The sequence below is a fragment of the Petromyzon marinus genome, chromosome 56 (assembly GCF_048934315.1).
Source record: "Petromyzon marinus isolate PM22_M1 ecotype Great Lakes invasive population chromosome 56, UKy_Petmar_22M1.pri1.0, whole genome shotgun sequence".
NCBI lineage: Eukaryota > Metazoa > Chordata > Hyperoartia > Petromyzontiformes > Petromyzontidae > Petromyzon > Petromyzon marinus.
This window is the reverse complement of record NC_133722.1, coordinates 10,229,176-10,255,304: the sequence shown is the minus strand read 5'-3', so window position 1 is coordinate 10,255,304 and position 26,129 is coordinate 10,229,176. Positions and strand designations below refer to the sequence as shown.

Genomic DNA, 26,129 nt, shown 5'->3' with positions numbered 1-26,129 from the left:
TGTGTGAAGCTGTGTGGAGCTGTGTGCAGCTGTGTGTGGAGCTGCTGTGTGGAGCTGCTGTGTGAAGCTGTGTGAAGCTGTGTGTGGAGCTGTGTGTGAAGCTGCTGTGTGAAGCTGTGTGGAGCTGTGTGTGGAGCTGCTGTGTGGAGCTGCTGTGTGGAGCTGTTGTGTAGAGCTGTGTGGAGCTGCTGTGTGGAGCTGCTGTGTGGAGCTGCTGTGTGGAGCTGCTGTGTGGAGCTGCTGTGTGGAGCTGCTGTGTGAAGCTGTGTGTGAAGCTGTGTGTGGAGCTGCTGTGTGAAGCTGTGTGGAGCTGCTGTGTGGAGCTGCTGTGTGGAGCTGTGTGGAGCTGTGTGGAGCTGCTGCGTGGAGCTGTGTGAAGCTGTGTGGAGCTGCTGTGTGGAGCTGCTGTGTGGAGCTGCTGTGTGAAGCTGTGTGGAGCTGCTGTGTGGAGCTGTTGTGTGGAGCTGCTGTGTGGAGCTGTTGTGTGGAGCTGCTGTGTGGGGCTGCTGTGTGGAGCTGCTGTGTGGAGCTTTTGTGTGGAGCTGCTGTGTGGAGCTGCTGTGTGGAGCTGTTGTGTAGAGCTGTGTGGAGCTGCTGTGTGGAGCTGCTGTGTGGAACTGCTGTGTGGAGCTGTGTGTGGAGCTGTGTGAAGCTGTGTGGAGCTGTGTGTGGAGCTGTGTGGAGCTGTTGTGTGGAGCTGCTGTGTGGAGCTGCTGTGTGAAGCTGTGTGGAGCTGCTGTGTGGAGCTGCTGTGTGAAGCTGTGTGGAGCTGCTGTGTGGAGCTGCTGTGTGAAGCTGTGTGAAGCTGTGTGTGGAGCTGCTGTGTGAAGCTGTGTGAAGCTGTGTGGAGCTGCTGTGTGGAGCTGCTGTGTGGAGCTGCTGTGTGGAGCTGTTGTGTGGAGCTGCTGTGTGGAGCTGTTGTGTGGAGCTGCTGTGTGGGGCTGCTGTGTGGAGCTGCTGTGTGGAGCTTTTGTGTGGAGCTGCTGTGTGGAGCTGCTGTGTGGAGCTGTTGTGTAGAGCTGTGTGGAGCTGCTGTGTGGAGCTGCTGTGTGGAGCTGCTGTGTGGAGCTGCTGTGTGGAGCTGCTGTGTGGAGCTGCTGTGTGGAGCTGCTGTGTGAAGCTGTGTGGAGCTGCTGTGTGGAGCTGCTGTGTGGAGCTGTGTGGAGCTGTGTGGAGCTGTGTGTGGAGCTGCTGTGTGGAGCTGCTGTGTGAAGCTGTGTGAAGCTGTGTGTGGAGCTGCTGTGTGGAGCTGTGTGAAGCTGTGTGTGAAGCTGTGTGGAGCTGTGTGGAGCTGTGTGTGAAGCTGTGTGGAGCTGCTGTGTGGAGCTGCTGTATGAAGCTGTATGGAGCTGTGTGGAGCTGTTGTGTGGAGCTGCTGTGTGGAGCTGCTGTGTGAAGCTGCTGTGTGGAGCTGTGTGGAGCTGCTGTGTGGAGCTGCTGTGTGGAGCTGTTGTGTAGAGTTGTGTGGAGCTGTGTGGAGCTGTATGTGAAGCTGTGTGGAGCTGCTGTGTGGAGCTGCTGTATGAAGCTGTGTGGAGCTGTGTGGAGCTGTTGTGTGGAGCTGCTGTGTGGAGCTGCTGTGTGAAGCTGCTGTGTGGAGCTGTGTGGAGCTGCTGTGTAGAGCTGCTGTGTGGAGCTGCTGTGTGGAGCTGTTGTGTAGAGTTGTGTGGAGCTGTGTGAAGCTGTGTGTGGAGCTGTGTGTGGAGCTGCTGTGTGGAGCTGCTGTGTGGAGCTGCTGTGTGGAGCTGTGTGTGAAGCTGTGTGTGGAGCTGTGTGTGGAGCTGTGTGTGGAGCTGCTGTGTGGAGCTGCTGTGTGGAGCTGTGTGGAGCTGTGTGGAGCTGCTGCGTGGAGCTGTGTGAAGCTGTGTGGAGCTGTGTGTGGAGCTGCTGTGTGGAGCTGCTGTGTGGAGCTGTGTGAAGCTGTGTGGAGCTGTGTGTGGAGCTGCTGTGTGGAGCTGTTGTGTGGAGCTGCTGTGTGGAGCTGTTGTGTGGAGCTGCTGTGTGGGGCTGCTGTGTGGAGCTGCTGTGTGGAGCTTTTGTGTGGAGCTGCTGTGTGGAGCTGCTGTGTGGAGCTGTTGTGTAGAGCTGTGTGGAGCTGCTGTGTGGAGCTGCTGTGTGGAGCTGCTGTGTGGAGCTGCTGTGTGGAGCTGCTGTGTGGAGCTGCTGTGTGGAGCTGCTGTGTGGAGCTGTGTGAAGCTGTGTGGAGCTGTGTGGAGCTGTGTGGAGCTGCTGTGTGGAGCTGCTGTGTGGAGCTGTGTGGAGCTGTGTGAAGCTGTGTGGAGCTGCTGTGTGGAGCTGCTGTGTGGAGCTGTGTGGAGCTGTGTGGAGCTGTGTGGAGCTGTGTGTGGAGCTGCTGTGTGGAGCTGCTGTGTGAAGCTGTGTGAAGCTGTGTGTGGAGCTGCTGTGTGGAGCTGTGTGAAGCTGTGTGTGAAGCTGTGTGGAGCTGTGTGGAGCTGTGTGTGAAGCTGTGTGGAGCTGCTGTGTGGAGCTGCTGTATGAAGCTGTATGGAGCTGTGTGGAGCTGTTGTGTGGAGCTGCTGTGTGGAGCTGCTGTGTGAAGCTGCTGTGTGGAGCTGTGTGGAGCTGCTGTGTGGAGCTGCTGTGTGGAGCTGTTGTGTAGAGTTGTGTGGAGCTGTGTGAAGCTGTGTGTGGAGCTGTGTGGAGCTGTATGTGAAGCTGTGTGGAGCTGCTGTGTGGAGCTGCTGTATGAAGCTGTGTGGAGCTGTGTGGAGCTGTTGTGTGGAGCTGCTGTGTGGAGCTGCTGTGTGAAGCTGCTGTGTGGAGCTGTGTGGAGCTGCTGTGTAGAGCTGCTGTGTGGAGCTGCTGTGTGGAGCTGTTGTGTAGAGTTGTGTGGAGCTGTGTGAAGCTGTGTGTGGAGCTGTGTGTGGAGCTGCTGTGTGGAGCTGCTGTGTGGAGCTGCTGTGTGGAGCTGCTGTGTGGAGCTGTGTGGAGCTGCTGTGTGGAGCTGCTGTGTGGAGCTGTTGTGTAGAGTTGTGTGGAGCTGTGTGAAGCTGTGTGTGGAGCTGTGTGTGGAGCTGCTGTGTGGAGCTGCTGTGTGAAGCTGTGTGGAGCTGTGTGTGGAACTGCTGTGTGGAGCTGCTGTGTGGAGCTGCTGTGTGGAGCTGCTGTGTGAAGCTGTGTGGAGCTGCTGTGTGGAGCTGCTGTGTGAAGCTGTGTGGAGCTGCTGTGTGAAGCTGTGTGGAGCTGTGTGTGGAACTGCTGTGTGGAGCTGCTGTGTGGAGCTGTTGTGTGGAGCTGCTGTGTGGAGCTGCTGTGTGAAGCTGTGTGGAGCTGTGTGAAGCTGCTGTGTGGAGCTGCTGTGTGGAGCTGTGTGGAGCTGCTGTGTGGAGCTGCTGTGTGGAGCCGTGTGGGGCCGTGTGGAGCTCCTGTGTGGAGCTGCTGTGAGTGGGAATCGAACTCGGGTGGCTGGGTTCTTAGTGCAGCCATTGCTCCCCACACTCCCACCTGCAGCCATCAATGCACAATGCATGGCATCCACGCAACTCTTCTTATATTTATATATTATCTCTTTATTATTATATCTGTGTATTCTTATATCTATTCATTATTATATCTGTGTATTCTTATATCTATATATATTATCACTTTATTAGTATATCTGTGTATTCTTATATCTATTTATTATTATATCTATATATTATTATATCTGTGTATTCTTATATCTATATATATTATTTCTTTATTATTATATCTGTGTATTCTTATATCTATTTATTATTATATCTATATATTATTATATCTGTGTATTCTTATATCTATTTATTATTATATCTGTGTCGTCTTCTATCTATATATTATATCTTTATTATTATATCTGTGTATTCTTATATCTGTGTATTCTTATATCTATATATTATTATATCTATATATTTTTAATATCTGTGTATTCTTATATCTATATATTATTATATCTATATATTATCATATCGATATATTATTTACCGACACAACTCACAGCCGTCCCCTTTCATTTCTCATTTGAACTTTGCAAAAAAAATGTTTAATGGGACATTCCCATTTTTATTTTTACATTTTCTACCCAGATAGGTGGTGAGTCAACTTGTTGAGCCCTCATTTGTGGTGGTGGTCGCTTCTGAACAATTAGTGAACAGCTCAGAGGGCTTTACCTAGTAAGATAAAACATCGTTTAGTTTTATTTGTATCTATATATATTTTTACCTTCCCTAGACTTTGCACTCCTACCGTGTCTCTTGATATTGTTTCCTGTTGCGACGTCCGAATGGACATCTGTGACAAAGAGCTTCATAGCTCATCGGATTCGTCTCCGGTATAAACACATTTTCTGATCATCGTGGCCAGGGTTCTGGAATCCTCGAATAGATGAGGAGATCCCCTCGACCTAAAACGTTATCAGTTACACACAACGCGTGCAGGCTGATGACGACGACGACGTCATAGGAAACCGATTGTGACGTAATCAATGATGTAATGAGAAAAGCCTCGATGGTTCCCGACCTTAGGACCCGTGACTCGAGATGTACAAACTCTTTGAGGCTGTGAGTCAGGCCCATAGCATCCAATCTTTCTTACCGTGTTCGCTGTAAAAAAAAAAAAAATAATAATAACGGTGTGAACGTGTGTGTAGGTCGACTCAGCCTCAAATGAGTGACCCGGTGCGGTGTGTGGTAAACATCGCCGCTGGGAACGAGAAAGGTGGCCGGGCGTGTTGCTCGCCACCCACCTCATTGTGTGCCGTGGAGAATTTCGAAGGTGCTCGCTAACAGCACTCGCATCGCAAGGATGTTCAGGTTATAAGGTGGAATCTTTGTCTCGTACACGTGCGCATAGCGGCGGTGCAGCGGGTTAGCGCTACGAACCCGGCGACCCGAGTTCGATTCCCGCTCACGGCCACCAACACCGGTGACGGTTCTCTGAACCGGTCTTGGGCCTCCCTAAGGTCGACTCGGCCTCAAATGAGTACCTGGTGTGCGATGTGTAAACATCGCCACTGGCGGAAGACAAAGGTGGCCGGGCGTGCTGCTGGCCACCCACCCCCTCGTGTACTGGACCTCAATCGTTCATATATATATCATGATGATGATGATGTTGTTATATTTGATACAAAATCTGAACTTGATCATCAAGAGCACCGTATGTACTTGCTTAGCGAGGAGAGATTCCAATCAGTGCGGTGCTACGTGCCTGCCACCGTGACATGTGGATCGAACGCACAAATGATGAATAAACTACGGAGATTGTAGTCTTCCATCTCCAGGCGGAAGGGTGGTCGTTTTTCTGCTTGAAATGCCTCTGACGCAGGATGAGCGAGCACGTGGATGAGAGAAGGCACCGCGTGTGTTCAAAGACGTCGCGTTGGCTGTTAATCCTGGCCAGGAGAGACGTTAACACGAATCGGCGTCGTGACATCGAATGTAACACGAGTGTGTGTGTGTGTGTATATATATACAAACTAAAGTATGAATTGTATTTTTTTTATTTTATCAGAAGCGATCTGGCTCAACGAAGTGGCTAATCGCGTGGAAATGTATAGCAGCCAAATATATTGGCGTACGCTCCCGATATTATTCGTGAGATAATGTTTTGTTTTGTGGTTGGGTTAGATCGCGTAAATGTAAATATGTCGTTCCACCCTCCTCCACCCAACACAGCCAATTAGTGGTTGTCTGTGTCGGGTTGCCACGGTGGCTAGGAGATGTTAACTACCTCGCCCGGTATACAGGAGGTCGTGGGTTCGATCCCGACCCTGACCCCTGCTGCTGTATATTTGGAGTTTGCGTGTCTCTCTCTCTCTCATCATCATCATCATCACGGTAGCTAGGAGATGTTAACTACCTCGCCCGGTCTACAGGAGGTCGTGGGTTCGATCCCGACCCTGACCCCTGCTGCTGTATATTTGGAGTCTGCGTGTCTCTCTCTCTCATCATCATCATCACGGTAGCTAGGAGATGTTAACTACGTCGCCCGATCTACAGGAGGTCGTGGGTTCGATCCCGACCCTGGCGCCTGCTGCTGTATATTTGGAGTTTGCGTGTCTCTCTCTCTCTCATCATCATCATCACGGTAGCCAGGAGATGTTAACTACCTCGCCCGGTCTACAGGAGGTCGTGGGTTCGATCCCGACCCTGACCCCTGCTGCTGTATATTTGGAGTCTGCGTGTCTCTCTCTCTCATCATCATCATCACGGTAGCCAGGAGATGTTACCTACCTCGCCCGGTCTACAGGAGGTCGTGGGTTCGATCCCGAACCTGGCGCCTGCTGCTGTATATTTGGATTTTGCGTGTCTCTCTCTCTCATCATCATCACGGTGGCTAGGAGATGTTAACTCCCTCACCTGGTACACAGGAGGTCGTGGGTTTGCTACCGACCCTGACACTTGCTGTACATTTGTAGTTTGCGTGTCTCTCTCTCTCTCATCATCACCACGGTGGCCAGGAGATGTTAACTACCTCGCTCGGTCTACAGGAGGTCGTGGGTTCGATCCCGAACCTGGCGCCTGCTGCTGTATATTTGGAGTTTGCGTCTCTCTCTCTCTCTCCCCGTGGTCGCGTGGATTTTTCTCTGGGTCCTTCGGCGTTTCCCTCCACATCTCAAAAGAACACGCACTTAAGAGTGTTTGGCTGCTATAAATGTCCACGTGATGATGAGCCACTTGATTGAGCTATCATCCGTGGGCAGGTCGCTTCTAAAAAGAGCTGTGTACAGTAGCTCAGTAAGACTTACCTGGTAAAATCAAAACATATATATAGTTTATATACTTTAGTAAGATTCGTCACGCTGTGAGAAGAACACGCCAGTGAGTTAACACTTCAGCACCACCGCACGGATGGAGAGATGACCCGCACCACGCCCGGCCGCCTTTGTCTCTCCAGTGGTGATGTTTACACACCGCACCAGGTACTCATTTGAGGCTGAGTCGACCTAGGGAGGCCTAGGACCGGTTCAGATAATTGTAACTGATGTTGGCAGTGAGACCCATAGACTCACACAGAGACCCATAGACTCAAAGAGACCCATAGACTCACATAGAGACCCATAGACTCACACAGAGACCCATAGACTCACACAGAGACCCATAGACTCACACAGAGACCCATAGACTCACACAGAGACCCATAGACTAACAAAGAGACCCATAGACTCACACAGAGACACATAGACTCACACAGAGACCCATAGACTCACACAGAGACCCATAGACTCACACAGAGGCACATAGACTCACACAGAGACACATAGACTCACACAGAGACACATAGACTCACACAGAGACCCATAGACTCACACAGAGACCCATAGACTCACACAGAGACACATAGACTCACACAGAGACACATAGACTCACACAGAGACCCATAGACTCACACAGAGACCCATAGACTCACACAGAGACTCATAGACTCGCACAGAAACCCATAAACTCACACAGAGACCCATAGACTCACACAGAGACCCATAGACTCACACAGAGACCAATAGACTCACACAGAGACCCATAGACTCACACAGAGACCAATAGACTCACATAGAGACCCATAGACTCACACAGAGACCCATAGACTCACACAGAGACCCATAGACTCACACAGAGACCCATAGACTCACACAGAGGCCCATAGACTCACACAGAGACCCATAGACTCACACAGATACCCATAGACTCACACAGAGACCCATAGACTCACACAGAGACCCATACACTCACACAGAGACCCATAGACTCACACAGAGACCCATAGACTCACACAGAGACCCATAGACTCACACAGGGACACATAGACTCACACAGAGACCCATAGACTCACACAGAGACCCACAGACTCACACAGAGACCCACATACTCACACAGAGACCCACAGACTCACACAGAGACCCATAGACTCACACAGAGACACATAGACTCACACAGAGACACATAGACTCACACAGAGACCCATAGACTCGCACAGAGACCCATAGACTCACACAGAGACACATAGACTCACACAGAGACCCATAGACTCACACAGACACCCATAGACTCACACAGAGACTCACAGACTCACACAGATACCCATAGACTCACACAGAGACCCATAGACTCACACAGAGACCCACAGACTCACACAGAGACACATAGACTCACACAGAGACCCATAGACTCACATAGAGTTCCATAGACTCACACAGAGACCCATAGACTCACATAGAGACCCACAGACTCACACAGAAACCCATAGACTCACACAGAGACCCATAGACTCACATAGAGACCCATAGACTCATATAGAGACCCATAGACTCACACAGAGACCCATAGACTCACACAGAGACCCATAGACTCACATAGAGACACATAGACTCACACAGAGACCCATAGACTCACATAGAGACCCATAGACTTACATAGAGACCCATAGACTCACACAGAGACCCATAGACTCACATAGAGACACATAGACTCACACAGAGACCCATAGACTCACATAGAGACACATAGACTCACACAGAGACCCATAGACTCACACAGAGACCCATAGACTCACACAGAGACCCACAGACTCACACAGAGACCCATAGACTCGCACAGAGACCCATAGACTCACACAGAGACACATAGACTCACACAGAGACACATACACTCACACAGAGACCCATAGACTCACACAGAGACCCATAGACTCACACAGAGACACATAGACTCACACAGAGACACATAAACTCACACAGAGACCCATAGACTCACACAGAGACCCACAGACTCACACAGATACCCATAGACTCACAAAGAGACCCACAGACTCACACAGAGACCCATAGACTCACACAGAGACCCATAGACTCACACAGAGACCCACAGACACACACAGAGACCCATAGACTCACACAGAGACACATAGACTCACACAGAGACACATAGACTCACACAGAGACCCATAGACTCGCACAGAGACCCATAGACTCACACAGAGACCCATAGACTCACAAAGAGACCCATAGACTCACACAGATACCCATAGACTCACACAGAGACTCACAGACTCACACAGAGACCCATAGACTCACACAGATACCCATAGACTCACACAGAGACTCACAGACTCACACAGATACCCATAGACTCACACAGAGACCCATAGACTCACACAGAGACCCACAGACTCACACAGAGACCCATAGACTCACACAGAGACCCATAGACTCACACAGAGACTCACAGACTCACACAGATACCCATAGACTCACACAGAGACCCACAGACTCACACAGAGACCCATAGACTCACACAGAGACCCATAGACTCACAGAGATACCCATAGACTCACACAGAGACTCACAGACTCACACAGAGACCCACAGACTCACACAGATACCCATAGACTCACAAAGAGACCCACAGACTCACACAGAGACCCATAGACTCACACAGAGACCCATAGACTCACACAGAGACCCACAGACACACACAGAGACCCATAGACTCACACAGAGACACATAGACTCACACAGAGACACATAGACTCACACAGAGACCCATAGACTCGCACAGAGACCCATAGACTCACACAGAGACCCATAGACTCACAAAGAGACCCATAGACTCACACAGATACCCATAGACTCACACAGAGACTCACAGACTCACACAGAGACCCATAGACTCACACAGATACCCATAGACTCACACAGAGACTCACAGACTCACACAGATACCCATAGACTCACACAGAGACCCATAGACTCACACAGAGACCCACAGACTCACACAGAGACCCATAGACTCACACAGAGACCCATAGACTCACACAGATACCCATAGACTCACACAGAGACCCATAGACTCACACAGAGACCCACAGACTCACACAGAGACCCATAGACTCACACAGAGACCCATAGACTCACAGAGATACCCATAGACTCACACAGAGACTCACAGACTCACACAGAGACCCATAGACTCAAACAGAGACCCATAGACTCACACAGAGACCCACAGACTCACACAGAGACCCATAGACTCACACAGAGACCCATAGACTCGCACAGAGACCCATAGACTCACACAGAGACACATAGACTCACACAGAGACCCATAGACTCACAGAGATACCCATAGACTCACACAGAGACTCACAGACTCACACAGAGACCCATAGACTCACACAGAGACCCATAGACTCACAGAGATACCCATAGACTCACACAGAGACTCACAGACTCACACAGAGACCCATAGACTCACACAGAGACCCACAGACTCACACAGAGACCCATAGACTCACACAGAGACACATATACTCACACAGAGACACATAGACTCACACAGAGACGCATAGACTCACACAGAGACCCATAGACTCACACAGAGACCCACAGACTCACACAGAGACCCATAGACTCACACAGAGACCCATAGTCTCACACAGAGACCCATAGACTCACACAGAGACCCATAGACTCACACAGAGACCCACAGACTCACACAGAGACCCATAGACTCACACAGAGACCCATAGACTCACACAGAGACCCATAGACTCACACAGAGACCCATAGACTCACACAGAGGCCCATAGTCTCACACAGAGACCCATAGACTCACACAGAGACCCATAGACTCACACAGAGACCCACAGACTCACACAGAGACCCATAGACTCACACAGAGACCCACAGACTCACACAGAGACCCACAGACTCACACAGAGACACATAGACTCACACAGAGACACATAGACTCACATAGAGACACATAGACTCACACAGAGACCCATAGACTCACACAGAGACTCACAGACTCACACAGATACCCATAGACTCACACAGAGACCCATAGACTCACACAGAGACTCACAGACTCACACAGAGACCCATAGACTCACACAGAGACCCATAGACTCACACAGAGCCCCATAGACTCACACAGAGCCCCATAGACTCACACAGATACCCATAGACTCACACAGAGACCCACAGACTCACACAGAGACCTATAGACTCACACAGAGACCCATAGACTCACACAGAGACCCATAGACTCACACAGAGACCCATAGACTCACACAGAGACCCATAGACTCACACAGAGACCCACAGACTCACACAGAGACCCATAGACTCACACAGAGACCCATAGACTCACATAGAGACCCATAGACTCACAGAGACCTATAGACTCACACAGAGACCCATAGACTCACACAGAGACCCATAGACTCACACAGAGACCCATAGACTCACACAGAGACCCATAGACTCACACAGAGACCCATAGACTCACACAGAGACCCATAGACTCACACAGAGACCCATAGTCTCACACAGAGACCCATAGACTCACACAGAGACCCATAGACTCACACAGAGACCCACAGACTCACACAGAGACCCATAGACTCACACAGAGACCCACAGACTCACACAGAGACACATAGACTCACACAGAGACACATAGACTCACATAGAGACACATAGACTCACACAGAGACCCATAGACTCACACAGAGACTCACAGACTCACACAGATACCCATAGACTCACACAGAGACCCATAGACTCACACAGAGACCCACAGACTCACACAGAGACCCATAGACTCACACAGAGACCCATAGACTCACACAGAGACCCATAGACTCACATAGAGACCCATAGACTCACACAGAGACACATAGACTCACACAGAGCCCCATAGACTCACACAGAGCCCCATAGACTCACACAGATACCCATAGACTCACACAGAGACCCACAGACTCACACAGAGACCCATAGACTCACACAGAGACCCATAGACTCACACAGAGACCCATAGACTCACACAGAGACCCATAGACTCACACAGAGACCCATAGACTCACACAGAGACCCATAGACTCACACAGAGACCCACAGACTCACACAGAGACCCATAGACTCACACAGAAACCCATAGACTCACATAGAGACCCATAGACTCACAGAGACCTATAGACTCACACAGAAACCCATAGACTCACACAGAGACCCATAGACTCACACAGAGACCCATAGACTCACACAGAGACCCACAGACTCACACAGAGACCCATAGACTCACACAGAGACCCATAGACTCACACAGAGACCCATAGACTCACACAGAGACCCATAGTTTGTTGTTCTTCCCCCGCACCTCCACTTAGCACAGTTGGCTACGTACGGTGCGAAAGAAGTCCCCCGTACACACATTGTCACGTTCTATTCACATCGTGGCAAACCTCACCAATTGTCTGCGTTTGGTGGAGGAGGGTGTACGGCACATTCTTATTTACGCGATATAACTCCAATTTGTGTTTTGCATCTATATATGTATATATTTTTGTATTATTAAAATCACAAATAACAATCTAATTGTCAAAGTATAGTAAGCGGAGCTGGGGCGACGTTGACATGCGTGTCAACCCACAGGGTTTACCCCGTATTCTTGTACAGGGGAATCGAGTTTTCAGGTCCATACCGTGTACAGCCGTTTCAATACGGGCCACAAAAACACGTTTTTGTGTTTCTCCCTTGTGGTGATTGGACTTTGTAGGATGAGCGTTGAGATGTATAAGGGCACGGGGTGACCACTAAGGTGTTAATTGGTCTGTAATAAGGTAGGGCACTGATAAGGGTTGAAAGGTTTGTAGTGGTGAGTACACGTGGTGAGTGTACTAGTGGTGAGTGTACTAGTGGTGAGTGTACTAGTGGTGAGTGTAGTAGTGGTGAGTGTGCTAGTGGTGAGTGTACTAGTGGTGAGTGCAGTAGTGGTGAGTGTACTAGTGGTGAGTGTACTAGTGGTGAGTGTGCTAGTGGTGAGTGTACTAGTGGTGAGTGTAGTAGTGGTGAGTGTACTAGTGGTGAGTGTACTAGTGGTGAGTGTACTAGTGGTGAGTGTACTAGTGGTGAGTGTCTATGTGTTTGTGTTTATCTCTTAATGACGGGACTTTGTAGGATGAACTTTGAGACTTATAAGGGGCACGGGGTGACCACTAAGGTGTGAATTTGTCTGTAATAATGTAGCGAGGGCACTGATAAGGGGTTGACAGGTTTGCAGTTACCGTATCGACCGTCAGCTCGAGACTCGCGATGGAGTGGCAGCCGAACGGGGGGGCGTGGGGGGGGGTCTTGGTGGGGGTTGAAAACTCGACCGGGAGCTCCTCCACGGAAGGAGACGGAGCCGTGGATTTCCCCCCCACGTGCAGTGCCCGATGATCCTAGTAGTCACACGAGTAGCTACACAGGCTACGGGGCCCCACACTTTCAAGGGCCCCGCGCTAAACGCTTTCAATCTATCGATTCCAGTTCAGTGATTCTGCACTTGCTCTGTTACTATAGTACTGTACCGCCTTCAACTTTTATGAACGACGGGGTGTTTAAGGTTAGCGATTTGTCCTATTATCTGGCCGCATAGCAAATGAAAGAAAAATACAATTACCTTACTATGCAAGCTAAACATTTGTGTTTTAATATTTACGTGTGTTTTTTTTTATTTAGGACCCCTTTATAAAATCATATGCTACAGGCCCAGCACCTAGCTTAGTCCGGCACTGCCCACGTGGGAGGCCGGCCCTGTGACGTAGCAAGGCCACGACGGCCGCCGCTTTGTGACGTCTTCATCCAACAGTGGAGGTTGTGGCGGAGTGATCGCGGATATAACGCGTGAGATAATACCGGGCGCGAATGGAGGGGACAAGCTGTCTAAATATTCGCTGTACGAGTGAATGTACCGCCGAGGGTGTGGCCTTGACGTTCACGTGGCCTGGCACAAGCGCCGTGGTGACGTCACCGTCACTTCGTGCCGAATGGCGGCTGTGGTTGTTGTTGTTGCGAGTGAAATGCGGCGGTGCATCGGTTAGCGAGTTGCGCTACCGGCGACCCGAGTTCGATTCCCGCTCACGGACAACGCCAGTGACGATTATCTGATTTGTCCTGGGCCTACCCTAGGTCGACTCAGCCTCAAATGAGTGCATAGTGCGGTGGTAAGTAAACATCGACATCGGGGAGACAAAGGCGGCCTGGCGTGGCGCTGGCCACCCCAGCCCCTAGTGTGCCGTGCCGGCCTTCAAAGGTGCTACTCGCGAACAGCACTTGCCCCAAGAGTCTCTTGAAGGCTACACGGGGAATCTTTGTCTTTGTGGACTAGCAGCAGCAGCAGCCTCCCTGCTGACGATGCGCGTGCTGACCCAGCAAGGCCCCACTGGTCACAGTGTCAACACCTTTAGTGTCAACACCTTTAGTGCCAGTGTCAACACCTTTAGTGCCAGTGTCAACACCTTTAGTGTCAACACCTTTAGTGTCAACACCTTTAGTGCCAGTGTCAACACCTTTAGTGTCAACACCTTTAGTGTCAACACCTTTAGTGTCAGTGTCAACATCTTTAGTGTCAACACCTTTAGTGTCAGTGTCAACACCTTTAGTGTCAGTGTCAACACCTTTAGTGCCAGTGTCAACACCTTTAGTGCCAGTGTCAACACCTTTAGTGCCAGTATCAACACCGATTAGTGTCAACACCTTTAGTGTCAACACCTTTAGTGCCAGTGTCAACACCTTTAGTGTCAACACCTTTAGTGTCAACACCTTTAGTGCCAGTGTCAACACCTTTAGTGTCAACACCTTTAGTGTCAACACCTTTAGTGCCAGTGTCAACACCTTTAGTGCCAGTGTCAACACCTTTAGTGCCAGTGTCAACACCTTTAGTGCCAGTGTCAACATCTTTAGTGTCAACACCTTTAGTGTCAACACCTTTAGTGCCAGTGTCAACACCTTTAGTGTCAACACCTTTAGTGCCAGTGTCAACACCTTTAGTGTCAACACCTTTAGTGTCAACACCTTTAGTGCCAGTGTCAACACCTTTAGTGGCAGTGTCAACACCTTTAGTGTCAACACCTTTAGTGCCAGTGTCAACACCTTTAGTGTCAACACCTTTAGTGCCAGTGTCAACACCGATTAGTGTCAACACCTTTAGTGCCAGTGTCAACACCTTTAGTGCCAGTGTCAACACCTTTAGTGCCAGTGTCAACACCTTTAGTGCCAGTGTCAACATCTATAGTGTCAACACCTTTAGTGTCAACACCTTTAGTGCCAGTGTCAACACCTTTAGTGCCAGTGTCAACACCTTTAGTGTCAACACCTTTAGTGCCAGTGTCAACACCTTTAGTGTCAACACCTTTAGTGCCAGTGTCAACACCTTTAGTGTCAACACCTTTAGTGCCAGTGTCAACACCTTTAGTGTCAACACCTTTAGTGTCAACACCTTTAGTGCCAGTGTCAACACCTTTAGTGTCAACACCTTTAGTGCCAGTGTCAACACCTTTAGTGCCAGTGTCAACACCTTTAGTGCCAGTGTCAACACCTTTAGTGTCAACACCTTTAGTGCCAGTGTCAACACCTTTAGTGCCAGTGTCAACACCTTTAGTGTCAACACCTTTAGTGCCAGTGTCAACACCTTTAGTGCCAGTGTCAACACCTTTAGTGTCAACACCTTTAGTGCCAGTGTCAACACCTTTAGTGTCAACACCTTTAGTGTCAATACCTTTAGTGCCACTGTCAACACCTTTAGTGTCAACACCTTTAGTGCCAGTGGCAACACCTTTAGTGCCAGTGTCAACACCTTTAGTGCCAGTGTCAACACCTTTAGTGTCAACACCTTTAGTGCCAGTGTCAACACCTTTAGTGCCAGTGTCAACACCTTTAGTGTCAACACCTTTAGTGCCAGTGTCAACACCTTTAGTGTCAACACCTTTAGTGTCAACACCTTTAGTGCCACTGTCAACACCTTTAGTGTCAACACCTTTAGTGCCAGTGTCAACACCTTTAGTGCCAGTGTCAACACCTTTAGTGCCAGTGTCAACACCTTTAGTGCCAGTGTCAACACCTTTAGTGTCAACACCTTTAGTGCCAGTGTCAACACCTTTAGTGTCAACACCTTTAGTGGCAACACCTTTAGGGTCAGTGTCAACACCGATTAGTGTCAACACCTTTAGTGCCAGTGTCAACACCTTTAGTGTCAGTGTCAACACCTTTAGTGTGAACACCTTTAGTGTGAACACCTTTAGTGTCAACACCTTTAGTGCCAGTGTCAACACCTTTAGTGAAAGTGTCAACACCTTTAGTGCCAGTGTCAACACCTTTAGTGCCAGTGTCAACACCTTTAGTGCCAGTGTCAACACCTTTAGTGTCAACACCTTTAGTGCCAGTGTCAACACCGATTAGTGTCAACACCTTTAGTGCCAGTGTCAACACCTTTAGTGCCACTGTCAACACCTTTAGTGCCAGTGTCAACACCTTTAGTGTCAACACCTTTAGTGTCAACACCTTTAGTGCCAGTGTCAACACCTTTAGTGCCAGTGTCAACACCTTTAGTGCCAACACCTTTAGTGCCAGTGTCAACACCTTTAGTGCCAGTGTCAACACCTTTAGTGCCAACACCTTTAGTGCCAGTGTCAACACCTTTAGTGCCAGTGTCAACACCTTTAGTGCCAGTGTCAACACCTTTAGTGTCAACACCTTTAGTGCCAGTGTCAACACCTTTAGTGTCAACACCTTTAGTGCCAGTGTCAACACCTTTAGTGCCAGTGTCAACACCTTTAGTGCCAGTGTCAACACCTTTAGTGTCAACACCTTTAGTGTCAACACCTTTAGTGCCAGTGTCAACACCTTTAGTGCCAGTGTCAACACCTTTAGTGTCAGTGTCAACACCTTTAGTGTCAGTGTCAACACCTTTAGTGTCAGTGTCAACACCTTTATTGACAGTGTCAACACCTTTAGTGTCAGTGTCAACACCTTTAGTGTCAATACCTTTAGTGTCAACACCTTTAGTGCCAGTGTCAACACCTTTAGTGCCAGTGTCAACACCTTTAGTGTCAATACCTTTAGTGTCAACACCTTTAGTGCCAGTGTCAACACCTTTAGTGCCAGTGTCAACACCGATTAGAGCGGTTGGCTCGTACGGTGCGACGTACATACTGCACATCACACTACACTATACACTACACTACTATACACTACACTATATACTACACTACTATACACTACACTATACACTACACTATACACTACACTATACTATACACTACATGCATTACACTATACACTACTATACACTACACTATACACTACACTACTATACACTACACTATATACTACACTACTATACACTACACTATACACTATACTATACACTACATGCATTACACTATACAATACACTATACCCTACACTACTATCCACTACACTATATACTACACTACTATACACTACACTTTACACTACACTATACACTACACTACACACTATACTATACACTACATGCATTACACTATACACTATACACTACACTATACACTACTATACACTACACTATATACTACACTACTATACACTACACTATACACTACTATACACTACATGCATTACACTATACACTATACACTACACTATACACTACTATACACTGCACATACACTACACTATACACTACTATACACTGCACTATACACTACACTACTATACACTAGACTACTATACACTAGACTACTATACACTACACTATACACTACACTACTATACACTACACTACTATACATTACACTATACACTACACTACTATACACTACACTATACACTACACTACTGTACACTACACATACTGCACTATACACTACACTACTATGCACTACTATACACTACACATACTACACTATACACTACACATACTACACTATACACTACACATACTACACTATACACTACACATACTACACTATACACTACACTATACACTACACTACTATACACTACACATACTACACTATACACTACACATACTACACTATACACTACACTACTATACACTACAAAAGCCAAAGACAAATATTCTCCTATAGCCTTAACAGACTGTTGGGGCAAGTGCTCTTCGCGAGCACCTATGAAGGCCGGGACGGCACACGAAGGCGTGGGTGGCCAACACCACGCCCGGCCACCTTTGTCTCCCCAGTGGCGATGTTTACACACCGCACCAGGTACTCATTTGAGGCTGAGTCGACCTAGGCGAGGCCCAGGACCGGTTCAGATAATCGTCACTGATTTTGACCGTGAGCGGGAATCGAACCCAGGTCGCCATTATGTATGCATATATAAGTACATAGTTTAGTCTTAATTCAGTGACTACTCGGCGCTTCTTGGCTTGTCTCTTGCATTCATTAAAAGGATGATCTCTCGTCACTGTCCAGCAAGAGTCTGCGAGCATTGATGGGCTCCATTTGCCCTGATATCGTCTCTCCATTGTCGCGATGTCCTGGTGACATCGCTCACCATGCTTGTCGCTCGCTGCTCCGCAGTTCGGAGGGAAAACATCGAGATGATGAGAGTGGAAAATTTTTTTATCTTGAGTGACATGTTGCAACCCAAGGCTTTTGAATGCCTTGAGGAGGTTCTCCACCCAACCCCCTGTAGTTTTATCCGAGAAATGTTGTTGCCACTAAGCGGAAGGCTCTCCATGCCGTCTGTTCCTTGCCACGCAGTGCACTGCCAAATTCATCATCTCGAAGAAGCTCACGAATCCGAAGACCAACAAGGACACCTTCCCCTTTAGCCAAGCTTCACCTTGGGAATTCTCCCGTCTCTCGGCGGAATTCCAAGCGCGCGTGCATCCGTCTCCGCTCCTTTGCTGGTCCCCACGGTGGCTAGGAGATGTTAACTGCCTCTCTTGGTGTACAGCCCGCCGTGGGTTCGGTCCCGATTCTGAAGTCTGTTTGTTTGGAGTTTGCGCCTCTCTCTCTCTCTCTCGCCGCGGTCGCGTGGATATTTCTCCGGGTCCCCGGGTTTTTTCCCCTCCACATTGAATAATTGAACATCGCGCGTGTTGTGGAGTATTTGGCACTGCTGCTGTAAATGTCCACGTGACGACGATGATGATGATAAGCCACCACTTCGCTGAGCTGTCATTTGTGGCCAGGTCGCTTCTGACAAAGAGCTACGTGAGGCCTTACCCGGTAACGTTCAAACAAATGGTTATTTTCAAATAGACCTGGGAAAAGCATTTCAATTGGAGTATTGGAGAGGATCATTATTCTTCCCGCTTGTGTACCCTGTAGGAAAGCCTCCCCGAGTGTCAAGACTCCTCTTTCAGGAGGATTCCTGCCAAGATTTTCACTGCAAGGGGCTGGGCGATGTTGCTGCTGTTGCTGCTGCTGTGTGTGTGCGTGCAGTAAGTCCTCGTTTAACGCAGTAGTGGTGACAGATGCGTTCCTGAAAAGTGCCGCCGAAAGCGAAATCGACTTCCCCTTAGAATAATGGAACGATATAGTTTGTCGCGACACGATGTCACCACCACTACTACTACTACGCTCAGTGACATGGCGAGGCAAATACGTGAGGGTACGCCGCCGTGTCGCTGTATCATTCCGCGTGCTGTATCACTGCGCCACTCTGCCTCGCAGCTCAAAAAAGTAGTTCGTCCTCGATTGCTTAAAAACCGCGTTATGTCGGTGCGCGTTCTGCGTTATAACGGTGACCGTACCACGTTATAACGGTGACCTACCACGTTATAACGGTGACCTACCACGTTATAACGGTGACCTACCACGTTATAACGGTGACGTACCACGTTATAACGGTGCGCGTACCACGTTATAACGGTGACCTACCACGTTATAACGGTGCGCGTACCACGTTATAACGGTGACCTACCACGTTATAACGGTGACGTACCACGTTATAACGGTGCGCGTACCACGTTATAACGGTGACGTACCACGTTATAACGGTGCGCGTACCACGTTATAACGGCGCGAGCGTTCCCGCGAAGTGCGGAAAGTGTTCCCGAATGTAAGAACCATCGCGTTGTAGCGAACACTCCACTCGCCGGCAAACGCGCTAAGCGAGGACTGCACTGTGGTCCCACATTGCGTGAGCAATGGGATTGTGTTTGGCCGATACCGGTTACATCAGTGCCGGATGATCCTAGTAGCTACACGTGTAGCTACTACACGTGTAGCTACTACACGTGTAGTAGCTACACGTGTAGTAGCTACACGTGTAGTAGCTACACACGCTACGGCCCCCGCACTTTCAAGGGCCTCGCGCTAAACGCTTTCAAGCTATCAAATCCGGTTCAGTGATTCTGCACTCGCTCTATTACTATAGTACTGTACTGCCTTCAACTTTTATGAACGACCGGGTGTTTAAGGTGAGCGATTCGTCGTATTATCTGGCTGTATACGCGAATGAAAACGTACAATGACTTTATTGTGCAAGTTACACATTTGTGTTTAAATATTTACGTTTTTTTTATTTCTTGCTACATATCACATACGGCGATGACAATACTAATTCTGCGCGAACAACAATGATATATGCGTGCGCCGTGTCTGCGTATACACAGGTGGGTGGTGGGCTGAGTTCGCCACCGGACTGGGGTTACGTCACCTCGCGGGCCGAGTCCGCTCCGAGTGCCGAACCGGAGGATGAAGGAGCCCGCGCCGGTCCCTCCGATCCTCTCCTCCTCGATACCAAGCATCAGAATCGGCATCATCAGCAGCAGCAGCAACAGCATGATGACGATGTTGATGGTCACGATCAACGTTTACAGCAGCAGCAGCGGCTCAATCAGAATGAGCGGGGAGAGCAACAGGAACATGAACAGCCTGAACTTGATCTTCAACATCAACAGCACTATCATCCGCAGCAGGGATATCTTCTCCAGCAAGATCAAGATGATTATGATGATTATGATGGTGGTGGTAGTCAGCATCATCATCATCCCCTTCATCATCATCCCCTTCTCCGCCGTCCGCAGGGCCCTGAGCTGACGAACCTTCTGTCTGGGGCGCGGCGTCTCGCCTTGGAGGTCCCCCCACGCACCACAGGGCCGCTCTGGCGGTGGCTCTCCTCCTCCTCCTCCACTCATCATCATCATCATCAGCGGCAGCAGTTGACTCAGTATGGTCATCAGCAGCAGCATCGACTGCTTCAAGAACACTTCCAACAGCAGCAGCTACATCAGCTACAGCAGCAACCACAGCAGCTACAGCAGCAGCTCCAGCAACTACAACAGTTACAGCTGCAGCCACAGCAGCTACAGTCACAGCAGCAGCCACAGCTACAGCAGCAGCTACAACAGCTACAGCTGCAGCCACAGCAGCTACAGCAGCAGCTCCAGCAGCAGCAGCAGCTACAACAGCTACAGCTGCAGCCGCAGCTACAGTCACAGCAGCAGCAGCAGCCACAGCGACAGCAGCAGCTACAACAGCTACAGCTGCAGCCGCAGCTACAGTCACAGCAGCTACAGCAGCTCCAGCAGCAGCAGCTACAACAGCTACAGTCACAGCAGCTACAGCAGCAGCTACAACAGCTACAGCTGCAGCCACAGCTACAGCATCAGCAGCAGCTACAGCCACAACAGCTACAGCATCAGCTACAGCTGCAGCCACAGCTACAGCATCAGCTACAGCTGCAGCCACAGCTACAGCATCAGCAGCAGCTACAGCCACAACAGCTACAGCATCAGCTACAGCTGCAGCCACAGCTACAGCTACAGCATCAGCAGCAGCTACAGCCACAACAGCTACAGCATCAGCTACAGCTGCAGCCACAGCTACAACAGCTACAGCAGCTACAGCATCGCCTTCATCATCATGAGCAGCCCGGGCCGGCGCGTTCGCGTCCGCGGCGGCGTCCCATGGTAAAGACGGGCCGCTTCAAGAAGATGTTCGGCTGGGGCGACTTCAACTCGAACATCAAGACGCTCAAGCTGAACCTGCTCATCACGGGCAAGATCGTCGACCACGGCAACGGCACGTTCAGCGTCTACTTTCGCCACAACTCCACAGGCCACGGCAACGTGTCGGTCAGCCTGGTGCCCCCTGCCAAGGCGCTGGGCTTCGACCTCGCGACGCAGCAGGCGACCCTCGTCGACCCGAAGGCTTCGAAGACGTTCAACTGCCGCGTGGAGTACGAGAAGGTGGACCGGGCCAAGAGGACGTCGCTCTGCAACTACGACCCGACGAGGAACTGCTACCAGGAGCAGACGCAGACCCACGTCTCGTGGCTCTGCTCGAAGCCGTTCAGCGTCATCTGCATCTACGTCGCCTTCTTCAGCACGGACTACAGGCTCGTGCAGAAGGTGTGCCCCGACTACAACTACCACAGCGACTCGCCCTACTACCCCACCGGCTAACGCCTGCGAGTGGCTCTCTCGCTGATTAGAGAGAGAGAGAGGGAGAAGGGAACGGGTGGGTAGGTCGCTGGGTAGGTCAGGCACGCGGTTGCGTTCCAGAGGAAGGCGAGAGAACGCGCGCTGCTGGGTCGTGGCGGTGGGCGGTGGCTCCACAAGCTCCAGCCGTGACCGTCATTCATTCACTGATGAAGGAAGCACCACAGCCAGCCGGCGTCTCGTATACAACACCATCATCATCATCACGTGCAGCAGTGCATTGCGCGGCCTCTTGGAACATTGCCGCGGGTGGGGTGGTGTTTCACTTGGAGCCAATTCGAACAACAACAACAACAAATGTCTCTGCTTGTTGTCATTTTAGTAGCCGTCCTTCCCCCCGCCCCCGGTCTCTACGGCAGGGGGCATTCTATCCGCACACACACACACACCGCACACACACAGACACACACACCGCACACACAGACATACACACAGACACACACAGACACACACACACACCACACACACACAGACACACACCGCACACACAGACACACACACACCACACACACCACACACACAGACACACACCGCACACACAGACACACACACACACACGCCGCAGGCACACACACACACACACCGCACACACAGACACACACTACACACACACAGACACACACACACAGACACACACTACACACACACACAGACACACACCACACACACAGACACACACTACACACACACACAGACACACACCACACACACAGACACACACTACACACACACACACAGACACACACACAGACACACACACACCACACAGACACACACACAGACACACAGACACACACACAGACACACACAGACACACACAGACACACACCACACACACAGACACACACTACACACACACACAGACACACACCACACACACAGACACACACTACACACACACACACAGACACACACACAGACACACACACACCACACAGACACACACACAGACACACAGACACACACACACACACAGACACACACAGACACACACCACACACACAGACACACACTACACACACACACAGACACACACCACACACACAGACACACACTACACACACACACACAGACACACACACAGACACACACACACCACACAGACACACACACACAGACACACACACACAGACACACACACACACCACACACACAGACACACACTACACACACACACAGACACACACACAGACACACACCACACTAACAGACACACACACAGACACACACACACACCACACACACAGACACACACACACAGACACACACACACAGACACACACACACAGACACACACACACACCACACACACACACAGACACACACACACACCACACACACAGACACACACACACAGACACACACACTACACACACACACAGACACACACACACAGACACACACACACAGACACACACACAGACACACACACACAGACACACAGACAGACACACACACACAGACACACAGACAGACACACACACACAGACACACACACAGACAGACACACACACACAGACACACACAGACACCGCAAGACGGTGGCTTTCACCCCCACCACGTCTCGACAAAGCGAACCAAACGCGAGCGCAGCAGCGGCAGCGCCTGGCGCCTGGCGCGGCGCCTGGCGCTGCATCGACCCCCGCGGGCAGCCGCGCGACACCGTGCCGCCGCCGTTGTTGTCGTCGTTGTTGTTGTCGTCGTTGTTGTCGTTGTTGTTGTCGTGCGTCCCTCCCATCAGGGGAGCGGTGGCGCAGCGGTTAGCGCGGCACGCGACGAACCCGGCTACGACCCGAGTTCGATTCCCGCTCGCGGCCAACGCCCCAACACCGGTGGCGATTATCTGAACCGGTCCTGGGCCTCCCCTAGGTCGACTCGGCCTCAAATGAGTACCTGCTGCGGTGTGGTGTAAACATCGCCACTGGGGAGACAAAGGCGGCCGGGCGTGGTGCTGGCCAACCCACCCCGTCGTGTGCCGTGCCGGCCTTCATAGGTGCTGCTCGCTAACGGCACTTGCCCTAACAGAGCGTTAGAGGCTACACGGGGGATCTTTGTCTTTGTCCCTACCATCAGCCGCACGTCTGTGTGTGTGTGGGTTGAGAGCGAGAGAGACGTCAGGGAGTTGGGAACACGTGGATGAGAGAGCGTGCACGCAGGGTTAATGCCGGCACCATTCAAACTGTCCACACGCAACAACAACAACAAACAACAACAATAATAATAAGCAAAAGTCGATGGAAAGTTTGCTGCTTATAAGTCGAGATACGCGCGCGTGGATTTACATCGCCGATGAGCGCGGTTGGCTACGCACGGTGCGAAAGAAGTTCAACATTGAGAGAAAGGAGCACGTGGATCAGAGGACCGGCACGGTTTATTGAACAACAGCAATGGAGGCGGAGGAGCTCCACCCTGCAGACTCTCGAGAGCGGACCTTACACAGAATCGGATTCGTGACATCGCCCCCGAGTGTTAAGGAGAGTGAGTGGGTGAGTGGGTGGGTGAGTGGCTGGGTGAGTGGGTGAGTAAGTGGGTGAGTAAGTGGGTGAGTGAGGAGTGAGTGGGTGAGTGGGTGCGAGAGGGGGTGAGTGGGTAAGTGGGTGAGTAAGTGGGTGGGTGAGTGTTTGGGCCAGTGAGTGAATGGGAGAGTAAGTGGGTGAGTGCGTGGGTGAGTGAGTGAGTGGGTGAGTGAGGAGTGAGGAGGTGAGTGAGTGAGTGGGTGAGTGAGTGGATGAGTGGGTGGGTGAGTGAGTGAGTAAGTGAGTGGATGAGTGAGTAGGTGAGTGGATGAGTGAGTGAATAAATGGGTGGGTGAGTGAGTAAGTGAATGAGTGAGTGCGCGGATGAGTGAATAAGTGGATGAGTGAGTGGGTGCGTGAATGAGTGAGTGAGTGGGTGAGTGAATGGGTGAGTGAGTGGGTGAGTGAGTGAGTGGGTGAGTGAGTGGGTGAGTGAGTGGGTGAGTAGGTGCGAGAATGAGTGGGTCAGTGGGTGGGTGAGTGGGTGAATGAGTGGATGAGTGAGTGAGTGGGTGAGTAAGTGGATGAGTGGGTGAGTGAGTGAGTGGGTGAGTGAGTGAGTGAGGGAGTGGGTGAGTGAGTGAGGGAGTGGGTGAGTGAGTGAGGGAGTGGGTGAGTGAGTGAGTGAGTGGGTGAGTGAGTGAGTGAGTGGGTGAGTGAGTGGGTGGATGAGTGGGTGAGTGAGTGAGTGGGTGAGTGAGTGGGTGAGTGAGTAGGTGAGTGAGTGAGTGAGGGAGTGGGTGAGTGGGTGAGTGAGTGTGTGGGTGAGTGAGTGGGTGAGTGAGTAGGTGAGTGAGGGAGTGGGTGAGTGAGTGTGTGGGTGAGTGAGTGGATGAGTGAGTGAGTGGGTGAGTGAGTGGGTAAGTGAGTGAGTGAGGGAGTGGGTGAGTGGGTGAGTGAGTGGGTGAGTGAGTGAGGGAGTGGGTGAGTGGGTGGGTGAGTGAGTGAGTGAGTGTGTGGGTGAGTGAGTGGGTGAGTGAGTAGGTGAGTGATTGGGGCTTCGGGCAGCACCGCCCACGTCACAGCTACGAGGCAGCCACGTGATGGAACGCAGCGTCCTAGAGAGGAGGAGACACCGAGGAAGAGGAGGAGATGGAGCGAAGATGAAATCGGCTCCTCGTGTGTGGAGCAGCTTGGGGCTGGGCCGCATCCTGACAGCACAGCATCGTGACGAGGTGGTGGCGGCTTGTGGAAGTCTTCATCCAGCAGTGGATCGACCCTGTCTGCTGCTGACGATGCAGGAGGTTTGGGGAGTCCTTAATCCAGCAGTGGATCGGCCCTGGCTGATGATGATGACGATGTGTGTTGAGGTTGGTGGAATCCATGTACAGAGAGACCTTGATGTCAATGTCGGTTCCTCTGTAATGTATTCTTTTTTGTTTTTATTGGCGTATCTATGAATGGATTGCCATGC

The 26,129-nt window shown here is 50.6% G+C and overlaps 1 protein-coding gene across 1 annotated transcript in view; it reads left to right on the top strand.

Annotated features, from left to right (window-relative positions):
* Window positions 1-23,362, top strand: part of LOC116937442 (uncharacterized) — a 30,989-nt gene extending 7,627 nt beyond the window's left edge. Inside the window, exon 2 of the mRNA XM_076052561.1 lies at window positions 20,370-23,362. Coding sequence (XP_075908676.1) covers window positions 20,370-22,163 — 1,794 coding nt within the window. The 3' untranslated portion in view covers window positions 22,164-23,362. The remainder of the gene's footprint in view (window positions 1-20,369) is intronic.
* The last annotated feature ends 2,767 nt before the right edge of the window (window positions 23,363-26,129 follow it).